Below are 14,378 nucleotides of genomic sequence, written 5' to 3'. Positions count from 1 at the left end.
TCTAAGGTTAAAATTTTAGGGGTTTTGGCATGTCACAATGCAGCTTGGAGCAAAGCACTGTGGGATAAGAGAAACCCAGTGAGCCTGGAATGCCAGTGTTTAGCAAAACAGACTTACAAGAAGTGAATTATGGATAGTCCAGGAGGAAGTATCTACAGCTGGTTATCTTATGCTAGCCCTTCACTTAAATGACTTATAGGATGTTTCTCTCCTGTTGCCTACCCAATGCCCCAAGCTTTGCTTTCCTTTTTATCTACTCTTAGGCTACTATTTGATGTCTGGACTGGCTTTATTTCCTGTATGGTTTTATACTATTTTGCTTCTTTTACTATGTGACAATGGGTATTTGCATCAAGAAAGCTTGCCTTGCAATCCTGCGCCTCAAGTTACCATGCTTCTTACCCACCCACCCTAGCAAACAATAATTTTTCCAATTGTTTCTGCCTGTCTAGTCTGTTCAGGCAGAGTGGCTGCACTCCAAGTCCCCTCAAATGATGTCATCTTATTGGACCAAGGAAGTCTACCTTCTGTGTCACTGCACCTGCCCTCTGGAATAGTATCCCTCTCCCCCTACTGAGATGTAGATGGCACTCACTCTCTCTTAAGACCTGGCTCTTTTCCCAGGCTTGAGTTTAGTGTCTCTGTGGAGCCCTTGTTGTGGTTGTTGTTGTTGTTGTTGTTGTTGTTGTTTAACCCAGGCTGTCACACTTCGTTGCTATATTTTTAACTGTTTCAATATTTGCACGTTCGAATGTTGCAAGTTGCCCAGAATCTTAAACAACAACAACAACAACAACCTTCCTTGGCTCACAAGTCAAGGAATGTGATTGTTGATTGTGCTGAAAGTCATGCTGAAAGTCATAGTCTTTTCTTTGCCTAGCAGTTATCTAGGCTCACACCACAATGCTCTGCAGTGAAGCTATTTTCCTAGCTTTAGGCTACCTTAGTGGTTTTTCAGCAATGGCAGGGGAACTTGTGACTGGCCTTTGAGATATTGTAATACCACAGTTCCCATCATTTCTCATCTCTGGTCATGTTAGCTGGGGGCTCCTTAGAGTTCCACTCCATTAAGATTTGGTGAATCATGGGTTCCTCATTCAGGAAGTTGTGCACTAATGCCTGCCATCCCAGTTGTCATGGGGCTCATTTATTGATCTGTTTGTCAATCACATTTATATTTGGCTAACTTCAGTCTTTGCAAGTTGCTTCCAGGGGACTGTTGATTGGAATCAGAGGTCATTTCTCCAACTGCTTCTTCTGGATTTCTTTCACAGTGTCTATTTTAAGATCATCCCTTCCTTTCATCTCCTCTTCCCTCTTTTCATTCTCGTCTCTTTGCCCTTTGATCTTTGGATAGCAAAGATTCTCTAGCTTGACAAAGACATGCCTTGCTAGACTCACTAATTGCTTTCTATTCCTGCAGCTCTTATTCATATCTTTCACCTTTGTGTGCCCACTTTCTTATCAGTAAGGTGGTTTTGATGAAAGTTGGTCACAGTGGTGTTTTATTAATAAATCACTTCGAATGGCTTAACATACAAATCTTACGCAAATACCATTTTTTTTTTAAAAAAATAGATACAATAATATACGGTATCTTGAAGGCACAAATTGGTTTTCAAAACAAAGAGGGTTCTAGATATATTCTTATATCTGTTTCTATATTCAACAATTTCTTTATTTACCTATATTTTCAATTTTGGGCAGTTTGGGGACTTAATACCGTGTTTCCCCAAAAATAAGACTGGGGAAACAGTCTTATATTAATTTTTGCTCCAAAAGATACATTAGGGCTTATTTTCTGGTTAGGTCTTATTTTTGGGGAAATACGGTACTAAATGCATCCATCTGTCTGACAATCTTAACTGGGGCTTATTTTGGGGGTAGGGCTTATATTACGAGCATCCTGAAAAATCATGCTAGGAGTTATTTTACAGTTGGGTCTTATTTTCGGGGAAACAGGGTACAAACAGTTCCCCAAAACTGGATTCTTCTTGGGTCCTGTGGTATAGAACATTCTCTTTTCGCTTCTTAAATTAAGCTGATGAAAGAGTCTTGTTAAACGAGGATGTTAAGGAGTTTGGAGGCTAAATCCTATGTTGAATGATTAAGGGAACTACAGTAGTGGCCAAAATTGTGGAAACCTTTTGGGGAAAGTGTATTTTTGAGGTGTGATGGCTAATAGCACCACTTTTTTGGGAAAGTTTAAAGATAATCACATTCCACTGCTGGAATGGCCTGGGAATAGCCCAGACCTTAACCCAATTGAAAATCTATGGAGCCGACTAAAGAAACTTGTTAGTCAGAAGCAACCCAGCAATAAAACCCAGTTAATAGAAGCAACCATTCAATCTTGGTTTCACATTATAACAGTTGCAGAACTAAAAGACTTGGTTCACTCCATGGGAAGACATTGTAAGGCCATAATTCATGCTAAAGGTTACCCAACTAAGTATTAACTGACATGGTGATCATTTTTGTATATCTTGTTTTTTCTACGTGTTTCACTTTTCTTCTTTATACTGTAACTGCTATTTTAATAGCTAATCCTTCATAAAAGTTATTGCATTACATTCTTGATTAAATTATCTTTCAATTGATATATAATTTTATGGTACTATTACTAAAAACAAAGTGGTGTTATTAGCTAGTTTTAGAAAATACACTTTTCCCAGAAGGTTTCCACAATTCTGGCCACTACTGTAGGTATGTCTAGCCTAATGAAGAGGGACTTGAGGGACTGTCTGTCAAGAGAGAGAGAAAAAGGGATTGACTTGTTGCCCAAAGCACCAGAGGTCAGGAAGAAGCACTGGGTGGAAGCTTGTTAAAGAGTGATCCAACTTGGAACTAAGGAGAAATTTTCTGTCATGAGAGCAGTTAATCAGTGGAACAGCTTGCGTCTTGGATACTCATCATTGGAAGTTTTCAAGAAAAGATTGGACAACCATCTGTCAGGCATGATATAAGGTCTCCTGCATTGGACAGGGGTTGGACTAGAATACCTCCAAGGTCCCTTCAAGCTCTATGATTCTATTTTTTTTTCTAAAAGAAGAGAATTTTGGAAAAAAACTCATGCCTGGACTAGGAAGTTCTTGGACTGCGATAGCGACAGAGAGCTGTAAGATCTGCATGGAAATGGCTGGTCTTTCATTATAGAATTCTCTTCCATTCGGTAACCTTCTTGGCTGTTGATGCCTTCATTCAGTTCCAAAGCAGAACATCAAATGGGGACTTCTCTCATGCACTGTTGTTCTGCTAGGAAAGAAAGGGCAGCCAAGCAAGCTGCAGAGTGACAGAAAGTTATATGTATTCATTTGTGATAGCATCAGCGGTTGGAGCCCCTGTCACTTTCAAGAATAAAGAAATAAATTCATAAGATGAATAAGATGGAAAAACAGAAGCCCCTTCTTCTTTTTTTCTTCTTCTTCTTCACATGGGAAGAAAACTTTTGAGAAATTGCATGAGACAACTGTCAAGTGCCAGGGAAATCAGAAGATCCAGGCAGTTCAAATGAGCATAAAGGTTTATTGCAAGCTTAAGCTCTCTACAAGAATCTGAACTACTAACGGAGTAAAGGAAATTGGCAGCAAATAAGAGTCAAAGGAATTCAAGGTGGGCTGGACTTTTAGATCTCTTGTGGGCATGAAAAGATTCGAGACTAATGACATGTTTGACCCCTCCCTCAAATTCAGCCTGGTCATCTCCTACAACAACTTTATTTAGTTGCCGGATAGTTTTTTCACATCTCAGCTAATCTTTAACATTGAAGGCCCTAGGTTACAGCCACCAGAACTGCCATCTCCTTGAGCAAGTAGCCTAGCTTTCCTGAGAATTGTGCTTCTTCATTCTCTCCTAGGAGAGCGATTGCTGCTGCTTAAAGCAACAATAGTTCTTTTTGAGTAGATAGAAATAAAATAAATAATAATAATAAAAAGGGAGGGACCTTTCCAGGGAGCAGAATGAGCTAAAATCAATCCCAGGGCCTGGCGTGTTGGTAGGAAAGCAGTCTATACATGCAACCGACATAACATTGAACGTGAGTTTCCTGTATTCCTCATGGACTGCTTTTCTGTAATTGACTTTTGACTGTGCCCTGAGCTCTCATGAGCCTTTAAGAGTTAACGAAGCAGAGCGTTCGCATTAGGCCGAGACTGGCAATTTCACACCCGCGCGTGCATTTCGGTGCTGATTTAGTTGTAAAGTAATTTCTTTCTGTTCCCTAGTTTCAGCCATATGCTAATAACATCTGTTAGTGGAGCTTCAAGATGCTTCCTTGCTCACGTCTTCTCTCTACAGACTACAAGATGAATATAGCTCCCCGCCATTGTCTTGCGGATAATGGAAGCCCAGAGGGTGAATCTCCCTCTTTTATGGATCTACACAGGACTATTATTTTATGTTTGTGGCTGAGCCACGGTGAGGTTTTCATGGGTTTTTTTTTTTTAAACATGCTCTTAACAAGACCAGCAATTTCTCTATCTTGAGCATCTGAGAGCTTTCAGTCCAATTTTGCTGCGATTCATTTGTAATCTATTGAAGGCAGTGTGACAGCACCTGCTTTGCTTGGCAGAGAGTTTAATGTTAGTCTTGGGAGGCCTGTAGAGAAAGTAGTTTCTTGAAACGGTTGCCAGAACGGCTGTGGCCATTTTTGCTGCGTGCTGGATTGGAAACCAGAGGTGTGTCCCTAATTTTTTTTAAAAAAATAATAATAATAATCAGAATGGGAATTTAGATCTTGGCATATTTTTTGCTTCAGTAGTAAAGACTTGGCATGTGAGAGGATGAAAATGGTAATTTACTCAGACCATCTCACTTGCTTTGGATAGATTCTGGGCCAAGTGCAAGTTAATTTTCAAACTTTCTTGTCAGTTACTTATTAAACATCAGATATCAAACATTAAATCTTTTTGTTTACTGTGGAGAGTGTGTAACATATTAGGGGTATCCAAGGTCATTCTTTGCTTACTAAGTTTTATCCAAAGTTTTTAAAGAACTTTGTAGATCAAGGCTGTCAAACTCGCGTCATCACGGCATTGTCATGTGACATATCGGGACTTTTTCTCCCTTCGCTAAACCGGGCGGGGACAGAGCCAGTATGTGACGCATCCGGCCACGAGTTTGACACCCTTGATGTAGATAATTAAAATTGGTTGTTTGTTTGTTTGGAAGTTATCCAAAAAATAAATTCATGAAAGTGATATCGGTAAGATTTCACAATTACACAAATCCGCCCATTAAACCACAAAGATGGAAACCCCTGATTTACCCGATTTACTACATTTCTACATTACTACATTACCTGATTTTGAGAGATCTAGGACAACTCTCCATGGCAAACTCACCACAGCTAACTTGCTGCAGTCAATCCAACATGGCCAACTCACCACGGGGAAACCTACTACGGGACAATTCAACATTATATTAATTGTTTCATTCAGGTTTTTTTAAATTATTGGTGACCATGTTTTTTTGAAATTATTGTAACGCTTGTATTTCTGGGTGGACTTTCTTTATTTTGTTATAATTGGAGCCTTGGTGGCACAGTGGTTAGAATGCAGTATTGCCAGCTAATTCTGCTGACTGCCAGGAGTTCGACTCTCACCAGGCTCAAGGTTGACTCAGCCTTCCATCCTTCCAAGGTCAGTAAAATGAGAACCCAGATTGTTGGGGGCAATATGCTGACTCTGTAAACTGCTTAGAGAGGGCTGTAGAGCACTGTGAAGTGGTATATAAGTCTAAGTGTTATTGTTATTGCTATTGCTATTGGCTACAGTTCCATTAAAATTAAGTTAACTTTTGTATTTATTGAATTGTCCTGCAGTGAGTTGTTCTGCAGTTGATTGGCCAGAGTGTTGGCCATGGTGAATTGGCTGTAGTGAGTTGTGCCATTCCAGATTTTGAGAAGGTATATATAGATTTTTCAAGCAGGATTCACCATTTCCACATTTGTTTGGTTTATCCTGCGCTTCTGTATGGTTTGCTTTCTACAGTAACTATGCTTGACAATGCTCACTGCTGGCAAACATATAAAATCAATTTAGAAACCTTGTTGAGGGGTTCTTTTACCTGTAATTTTAATCTGATATTTTAATAGAAACCATGGAGCCTAAGGTCAGGAAAGAATTTCCCTTATTTATGTTCTTCCTTCTTAACTGAGGCTCAGGATCAGATGGATAGACCAAAGAGACCTTGCCAATTGCTGACAAAATGCTAGCTGCATGCTCTCAAATCAATCTGTAATTTGATTTATTCTTCTTGCAAAATCCAGATAGTTTAAACCATAGTTGAAGAATCCGGCTTATGTATAACTCTAAACTAGGATTCTGAAATATTGCACTTCCCTACATTAATAAATGAATTGGTGTACCTGCCAGAGGTAAACCTAAATAATAATTACACAAGTCATTAATAACAGAGGGTGATTGATGTCTTTGAGAAATGACTAGATTGATGGGTGTAGCTATTTCTCAAAATGTGCTTTGGCAAAGCCAGAGCGAATTTTGACAGTGCTTCCACTTTTGGCTCCACGAGTCATGAGTGGAAGCCTGTTTCAAGCTCTTTCAGTCTTGGCTGGTTGTTTTACCTGCACCTGTAAGCCCCCTGCAAGCTTGTCCAGTCAAAACAGGAGCACAATTGGACAGCATTCCCGCTTTGCTGGACAGGTCCAGCCAGCTTTAAGGGGGAAAAAATTGCAACTGCCTGCCAATGCCTTGGGAGTTCTGACCAACTGAGGATCTCCACACTAAGCCAAAATAGGTGGGCTCACACAACTAGTTTCACTGCATAAACAACTCCATTATACTTAGTGATAAATGTGACTCAGGATAACATCAAGATAGTGCAAGGATCTTTTCTATATGTAGTGAAAGAAACATGGAGATCGTAAAGAATATCATTTATCTGAGAGTGCCATGGCTGTGGCTTTCCCCCAGGGTGGGCTTCAAAAATTTTAGCAAGGGGTTCTCTGCCCAGTTGCTGGGTGGGCGTGGCCATGGTGGACGTGGCTTAGTCAGCCTCCTGCACCACGGGGGGGGGGGCTTTTTTCCCTCCCCGGGCTCTGGAGGCTTTTCTCGAGCCTCTGGGAGGGTGAAAATGGCCTCCCCAGGCTCCAGAGGCCATCTGGAGGCCAAAAATAGGCCCATTTCCAGCCTTCCCGAACTTCCAGTAGGCCTGTTTTTTGCCCTCCCTGAGCGTCTGTGCGTGCCCTGCATTTACCTGCATCCAAAACAGGCTGTGTGGGGACTCCTGGGAGTGGTGGGGTGGGGTGGGAGAGGCCAGCCAGGAGTGGGATTTGGGGGTTCTCCCAACTGCACAGAATCTTAGCTAGGGGTTCTCCCGAACCCCTGTGAACCCCCAGCAGCCCATCCCTGCTTTCCCTCCATCTCCCAAGGTCTTCCCCACACACCTTTACAAATATCTTCTTGTGGCTATTTCCAAGATGGCAGAGGAAGCACTGGGGCTTTGCTTGCTCTCTGACTCCCTCTGCACCCATTGTTATCTATGGCTCCATCTTCCAATGCTGGAAATCACAAGGAAAAAGACATGGGTTGAGGGATGGCGTTTCCAAGCAGATGTATCCACAGTGGAGCTATATGACTGAACCCCAAAGCATTCATAAGACAGCATATTGCTAAGGCAAGCAGTTCTAGAACTGCAATAGGCAGCGAAATAACACCTCTGCAAGAAATGAACAAAGCTGTCATACCGAGAGGTATCCTAAAACAGAAACTGGAAGATTTAAGAAAAATGTATACAACAGGAAGAGTACAACAGCAAGTATAATGATTGTATTATTGAGGTTTGGCTATTAGAAAAACATGATAGAGGATGAATTCCCAAATAATCTCCCATGATCCTGAATAGAATTTCTATCTCCGCATAGATATTAAGGCCGAACATCTGCATCTCTTAGCAACATATACCTCTCAACACCTTCAGTGTCTCCTGATAAACATCTCAAGATTGCATTGCTGCAATTTGGTGACCAAAGTCAGGTTTTTCTCTTTGATATGCAGCATTTTTTTCACAATAAATTGTCCTCCATTATAAAATGTTATTTTTATAAAGTTTTATCCAATGCTGGAGCTTTTAAGAAGCGATCAGACAACCATTTCTCTGAAATGGTATGGGGTTTCCTGCCTCAGCAGGGGATTGGACTAGAAATCCTCCAAGGTCCCTTCCCACTCTGTTATTCTGTTATCTCTCTTCCAAGGAAATCCTAGTCACCTTTTGAACTCATCTATTATATCCCCCATCTCCTTCAATCATTTTTGCTTGGTGGGGTATCCTGGAAATTGAAGTCTTAAAATGGCTACAGTTGGGAAACAATGGAATGGAATGGAGTGGAGTGGAGTGGAGTGGAGTGGAATGGAATGGAATGGAATGGAATGGAATGGAATAGAATAGAATAGAATAGAATAGAATAGAATAGAATAGAATAGAATAGAATAGAATAGAATAGAATAGAATAGAATAGAATAGAATAGAATAGAATAGAATTTCTTTATTGGCCAAGTTGCGATTGGATAGACAAGGAATTTGTCACTGGTGCATAAGCTCTCAGTGTACATACAAGCAACAAGTGATAAATCATGATCATAATCATAAAGTACAATCATCATAAATCATAAGATACAAACTCAGTGATGTTATTAGTTATGGTCATATGAATATAAATGTCTGGTCATTGCACTGGCCCAGTTCACATCTTACCAAGCATCAGACTATGGGTTTGGAAAGGATTCATGCACAAGAAGTAAATGTGTAGCAGTTCCAAACCTCGCAAAAAGTCTCCATCCCCCTCCGCCATTTTTAGTATACTTCCCTTCACTCCTGGTCAGTGACCATAATTAAAATCCTTTGATGTGTATTTTTTTCTTTCTTTCATAATTCTTGACTCACTTTCCCATTATGTTGAAGGAGGTTATCCTTTCTAATTGGAGGTAGGAATTGGGCAGGCAGAACCAAGGAATTTACCTGCCTGGCATGAGGAGAGCTTGTTCCTTTACAGAGTAATTGGTGTAAAAGCCTAAAACTACTCAGAGAATTGTTAAGACAATTCCATTCAGGATGCGGGGGTCATATAGATGTCAGTAGTATCACATTATTGCCATTATAATAGTGACTGGGGCTTTATCCCAGAGGATAAATTGCTTTTATGGACAGCTCAGTTAATGTTCTGACATGACATTAAAATGTTATCTTGCTAATGCAAACATTTCTGCAAGCTTTTCTGGGTGGACTAGAGGAGAAACTAAATAGAAACTGGTGTTTTCCTCCAAAATGACCGTAGTGTTTTGCAGTGATTTCATCTCAGTGAGGCCACAATTTAAAACAGGACTAAGGAATCTGGAGTCCTCTGGATATTTTTGAGTGATATTTCCAGTCAATTCCAACCAAAACAGTCAAGGGTCAAAAATGCTAGGAGTGAGAAACCAAAAAAATCCCTAAAGTGTCCCAGATTCTTTATTTCTAATATTGTTTTAAAAAAGGCTTTCCAACTATGACATTACATTGATTCACTTGTTTGTACAATGCTAGAGGTGAGTATTGATAGAAAAAAACCTTTGAATCCCATTCACTCTTTTCAAAATGCATCTATTAAGTACAACATTACGGAGAAACCAGTTTTCTAGAAATAAGTTGGATTGAGTGACAAGCGTTACTTCCACCCTATGTCCTTGTAAGAAAATTCATTCACATACAGTATATTTGTCCCAGTAGGCATATTTTTCATAACCAGTTTTTGTTCATTTAGAGGTTTTGTACATTCCCCGTTTGCTAATGTAGAGATTTTTGTACACACAATTCCTGTTGATAAATTGGCACTGCAAACTCTAGCAGCATGCTAATATTGATGAAAGCATGCAGTGCAATTTAGGCATAAGTTTGAACGATACGCATTGGTGATTTAAACAGATTTCTCTCACCCATCAGTTCACCACTCCATAGATGGATTGTTGTCGATTCCTGTTCTTCTGAGAATCTATTGCTTTGTGTTTCTATGATGCCGTGTTCTTTCCTTTCCAGGTGATCAACGTTCCAATATTGTCAATGAGTCCAGCAGCCTTTTAGGGGGGTCCCCTCGAAGGCAGTGTGGACGCAAAGGCTCCCCCTATCACACTGGGCAGCTTCACCCTGCTGTCCGAGTGGCCGATCTTCTCCAGCACATCAATCAAATGAAAACAGCGGAAGGGTATGGCTTCAAGCAAGAATATGAGGTGAGAAAGGACACAAATGTGATCCATTGTCTAAAGCTCACCCTTTCTCTCCTTTCACTTCCCATGCATTCCACCTCTGATAATGTAGCTGAAATTTGGTTCAACTTTGTTGTTCTTGTTAGTTGAGAAGTCATGTCCGACCCATCGCAACCCCATGGACAACGTTCCTCCAGGCCTTCCTGTCCTCTACCATCCTCTGGAGTCCATTTAAACTCACGTCTACTGCTTCAGTGACTCCATCCAGCCACCTCGTTAGCTGTCGTCCCCTTCTTTTACCCTCAATCTTTCCCAGCATTAGGCTCTTCTCCAGTGAGTCCTTCCTTCTCATTAGGTGGCCATCTTCATTAAGTGAGTTTCATCTTCAGGATCTGGCCTTCTAAAGAGCAGTCAGGGTTGATCTCCTCTAGGACTGACCAGTTTGATCACCTTGCAGTCCAAGGGACTCGCAGGAGTCTTCTCCAGCACCATATTTATCAAAGGCCTCAATTCTTAGGCGCACAGCCTTTCTTATGGTCCAACTTTTACAGCCATACATTGCAACTGGCAAAACCATAGCCTTGACTATACACACTTTTGTTGGCAGGGCGATGTCTCTGCTTTTTAGTATGGTTGGTTCAACTTAGGAAAAACAAATTTAAAAAATGCTTTCTTTTTCCATTCAATGGAAGGAAAATGATCAGAGTGGAAAAATATGAAAGAAGGTTTCTGACGTGCTTGCAAGAGTTAATGGCATAAATACATTCTCTCTTGGGAGAAACCTCCTTTTCTATCATCTGCCTTTTCTGGAGAAATCTTCCTTTTGTTGGATTCTGTTTCCCACTGCTGACTTTGGAAAGGCTACAAGCAGTCCAAAGCCACCATGACACAATGCCCAGAATATCTCATGGGTAGGATGATGCCAAGAGGACATTGTGTCCTCCTGAAACCACCGGCACTGTCTCTTCTGCTGTATCCAAACAGAACATTTTCTGCTACTCCATTTCAAGATGTTGTCACAAACAATATAGTTTTCTGCAGGATGTCTTGGTTGCATAAAATTGCTGTCTTGTGTCCAATTGCTTGAGACCTTCTTCTCCAGGGTTACTGATCTGGGCTAGTCTGACAAACCTATGCTAGTAATTGGGGCACCTTAAAAAGCTGCTTGTCCCAAACCAGTCGTTTGAAAAGCACTCGGAAATAAGAAACAGGGAATGAAACACATTATTTTCTTCCATTTTTACACTGTTACTTTCAGCAGTAGGTGTTTCTTTGATATCACACCAGCATTCAATGGAATCTGCTCATGCTCATGAAATAAAAGAAAATGACAAAAAAGAAAAAAGAACCGGAATGCATATCCAAACATTATACTGTAGGGGTAGGTGGTGGTGATATCCAAAAACCCAGGAATCCAGTCCAATCTCAACACTTGGAAGTGAATAACCTAATTTTTATTGAACGTAAAATGTGTGTGGTGGTGGTGGTGGTGGGGAGATCTAGATTTAAAACCTGGTGCAGACGTTTCTAAAGGATTTGGTTTCTGTGGTGGGTTGCCCCCGGTTCGCACCGGTTCTATAGAATCGGTAGTAAAACCAGTGGGAGGCTCTGCCCACCGACCCCGACATCATCAAAATGCTTCTGTGCATGCACAGAAGAGCGCACATGCGCGCGAGCGAAGCAAGCACGCGCGTGCGGCCCCATTGCGAACTGGTAGTATAGGTAGGTAGAACCCACCCCTGTTCTGCTTGTATCTTGTGGGCAATTAAACAATGGGCTAGCTGTGTGGTGACAATGACCAAGAAAAGACAATCGTTTGGTTAATGGGAGTGGACACATTTCATCATTTTTCTACAAAGGTGTATGTTTCTCTTGCCTACCTTTTGACTAATGAAGAGAGCCAGTTTGGTCTAGAGGTTAAGGCACCAGGCTAGAAGCCGGGTGACAGGGAGTTCTAGTCCTGCCTTAGCCATGAAAGCCAGCTGGGTCATCTTGGGCCAGTCACTCACTTTCTCTCAGCCCCAACTCACCTGAAAAGCTCATTGGGAAAAATAGAAATAGAAAGGTACCATATATTTTGGAGTATAAGACGCTCCAGACTATAAGACGCACCTACCTTTTTTGGTGAGGAAAACAAGAAAAAGAAATCTACCTCTGCCTCCCAGCAATTTTGCCTTGTTGCAGCAAACAGCAAACACCCTGCTTTACTTTCATTTTCATTTTCAGCATAGCTTGATTAGCACAAGAAAAAAAAAAATCTGCTCCTAGCAATTTACCTCCTTGCAGCAAGCAGCAGAGGCCCGTGCAAGATCCAACAGACAATCAGCTTGTGCTAATTAGGCTGTGCAGAAGTTGAAATGGGCTGTTTCTCCTTGCTGCTTGCTGCAAGGAGGTAAATTACTGGGAGGTAGAGGCCAAAGGGTGGGGGCCAGTGGGTGGGTGGGGCTACATTGGGTGTATAAGACGCACCTAAATTTTCACCCCCTTTTAGGGGGGAAAAAGGTGCATCTTATACTCCGAAAAATACGGGTATTTTTGGACATGTTTGCCACTTTGAGTTGATGATTAGAAAAAAGAAAGAAAGAGGAAGAGAGAAAGAGAGAGAGAGAGAGGAAGGAGGGAGGGAGGGAGGGAGGGAAGGAAGGAAGGGAGGAAGGAAGGAAGGAAGCCAGACTCAGGGGTTGTGGTAAAAACTGTAGTTCAGTTATAAGGATGTGATGGCCCTCCAGAGGCTACTGCACTCCTGACTGTTACAGTAGTTGTGCAGTTAAAGAAATCCAGCGCCACCAGGGAGAAGTCAAGTTGTGAAAGGGTGATTAAAATTCCTCACACTGAAACCAAGTTATAATAGGTCATAACAGAGGTGTGCGTTCTCCCTGACACAGTTTCTTCTTATGTGCCCTATGATTTAAATTTCAGATAAATGTATTTCTCTGCTGCACTCCTGTTCAGTCAGCGAGGTATCCCAGGGCACTGCCAGGGTTGAAGGGGATCCTGCAGAAAATGCTGCAGGAGCCAGCCTCACTTTTGTATTCATCAAGCATACCATGTCCAGGTTTCTCTTCCCCACACCCCATTTGCCCTTCTAGCACACTTTTCTTTCCTTTGATATAAAGGAGGTAAAAGATTTTGAATGTAGCTGACAGTTAAATTTTAGTTGTACTTGAAGTCTTAATTTCTCCAGAGGGGCTCAAATAGTGGAAAGGAGAAATTGGGAGCATCGCAGTTCCTTTGTTAATTCCTCCAGGTTATGGGACTCTGGAACAATGCCCTAAGTTTCTCTCTTAATGGTACCCAGGGGAATAGCCAGTAATCACTGCAACATCCTGTTAGTGTGCAACATATTTTTCCTGTGGGTCAGACAATGTGAAGAGAATGGGATACTGGTTTCATTCTTATTTATTTTATAGAGCTCTTTCCTCTTTTTTGTTTCTTTTTTTAAAATAATCCCCACTATTTTAGCAAGGCCTGATTAATTTTGGATAACTTCTCTTCCATGAAATCAGTTCTAAGCAATTTTTGATACAGTGGTTATGTCTTGTGTCATTCCTTCTGCAGTGTGGTGACATTCTTTAACCAACTTGACTTAAAATAGTGTGGGTTAGCTTTGGGAGATCTATATATTTTTAACAGGGTGTCTTAATGTTGCCTTTGCCACTAACTGTAAGATGATATTTAGATATTACTCTCTCTGTTGGTACGGCTTGTTCCTATAATAGTCTAACACAGGGGTGTCAAACTTGATTTCATTGAGGGCCACATGAGGGTTGTGTTTGACTGTGGGGGGGGCAGGGGGGTATGGCCAGAGTGGTTGTGGTCAGCTCGATGTCATTCGTGTCAGGCGTGTGTGTGGTGGCCCGAGTAGTCAGCCAGCGAAAACAGGCTCCTGAGCTCTGTTTGCAGCTGCGACGGCCTCCTGCAACCCTCTGCCAGCGAAAACAGAGCTCGGAAGGGCTGTGCACAGCCCTCACGAGCTCCGTTTTGGCTGCGACAGCCTCCTGCAACAGCCCCATTTTCGCTGGCAGAGACACCGCAGGCTGGTCCTTCTCTGTTTCCAGGATGGCCCCGCGGGCCAATCTCCAAGGTGGCAGCCCGCAGGTCTTGAGTTTGACACCCCTGGTCTAACACTTTTAAGAAGATATGATACATAATACATACTACAGATAGTTTTCAACTTACAAC

At 41.7% G+C, this 14,378-nt stretch overlaps 1 protein-coding gene across 1 annotated transcript in view; it reads left to right on the top strand.

Annotated features, from left to right (window-relative positions):
• PTPRU (protein tyrosine phosphatase receptor type U) overlaps positions 1 to 14,378 on the top strand; it is a 407,475-nt gene that overhangs the window by 328,260 nt on the left and 64,837 nt on the right. The window contains exon 16 of the mRNA XM_070950088.1: positions 10,030 to 10,220. Coding sequence (XP_070806189.1) covers positions 10,030 to 10,220 — 191 coding nt within the window. The remainder of the gene's footprint in view (positions 1 to 10,029; positions 10,221 to 14,378) is intronic.

Source organism: Pituophis catenifer, unplaced genomic scaffold (genome assembly GCF_029215685.1).
Source record: "Pituophis catenifer annectens isolate HBS135680 unplaced genomic scaffold, rPitCat1.0.hap2 SCAF_9, whole genome shotgun sequence".
Taxonomy (NCBI): domain Eukaryota; kingdom Metazoa; phylum Chordata; class Lepidosauria; order Squamata; family Colubridae; genus Pituophis; species Pituophis catenifer.
Note: the sequence above shows the minus strand (reverse complement) of the source record. Positions and strands in the feature narration are given on the sequence as shown.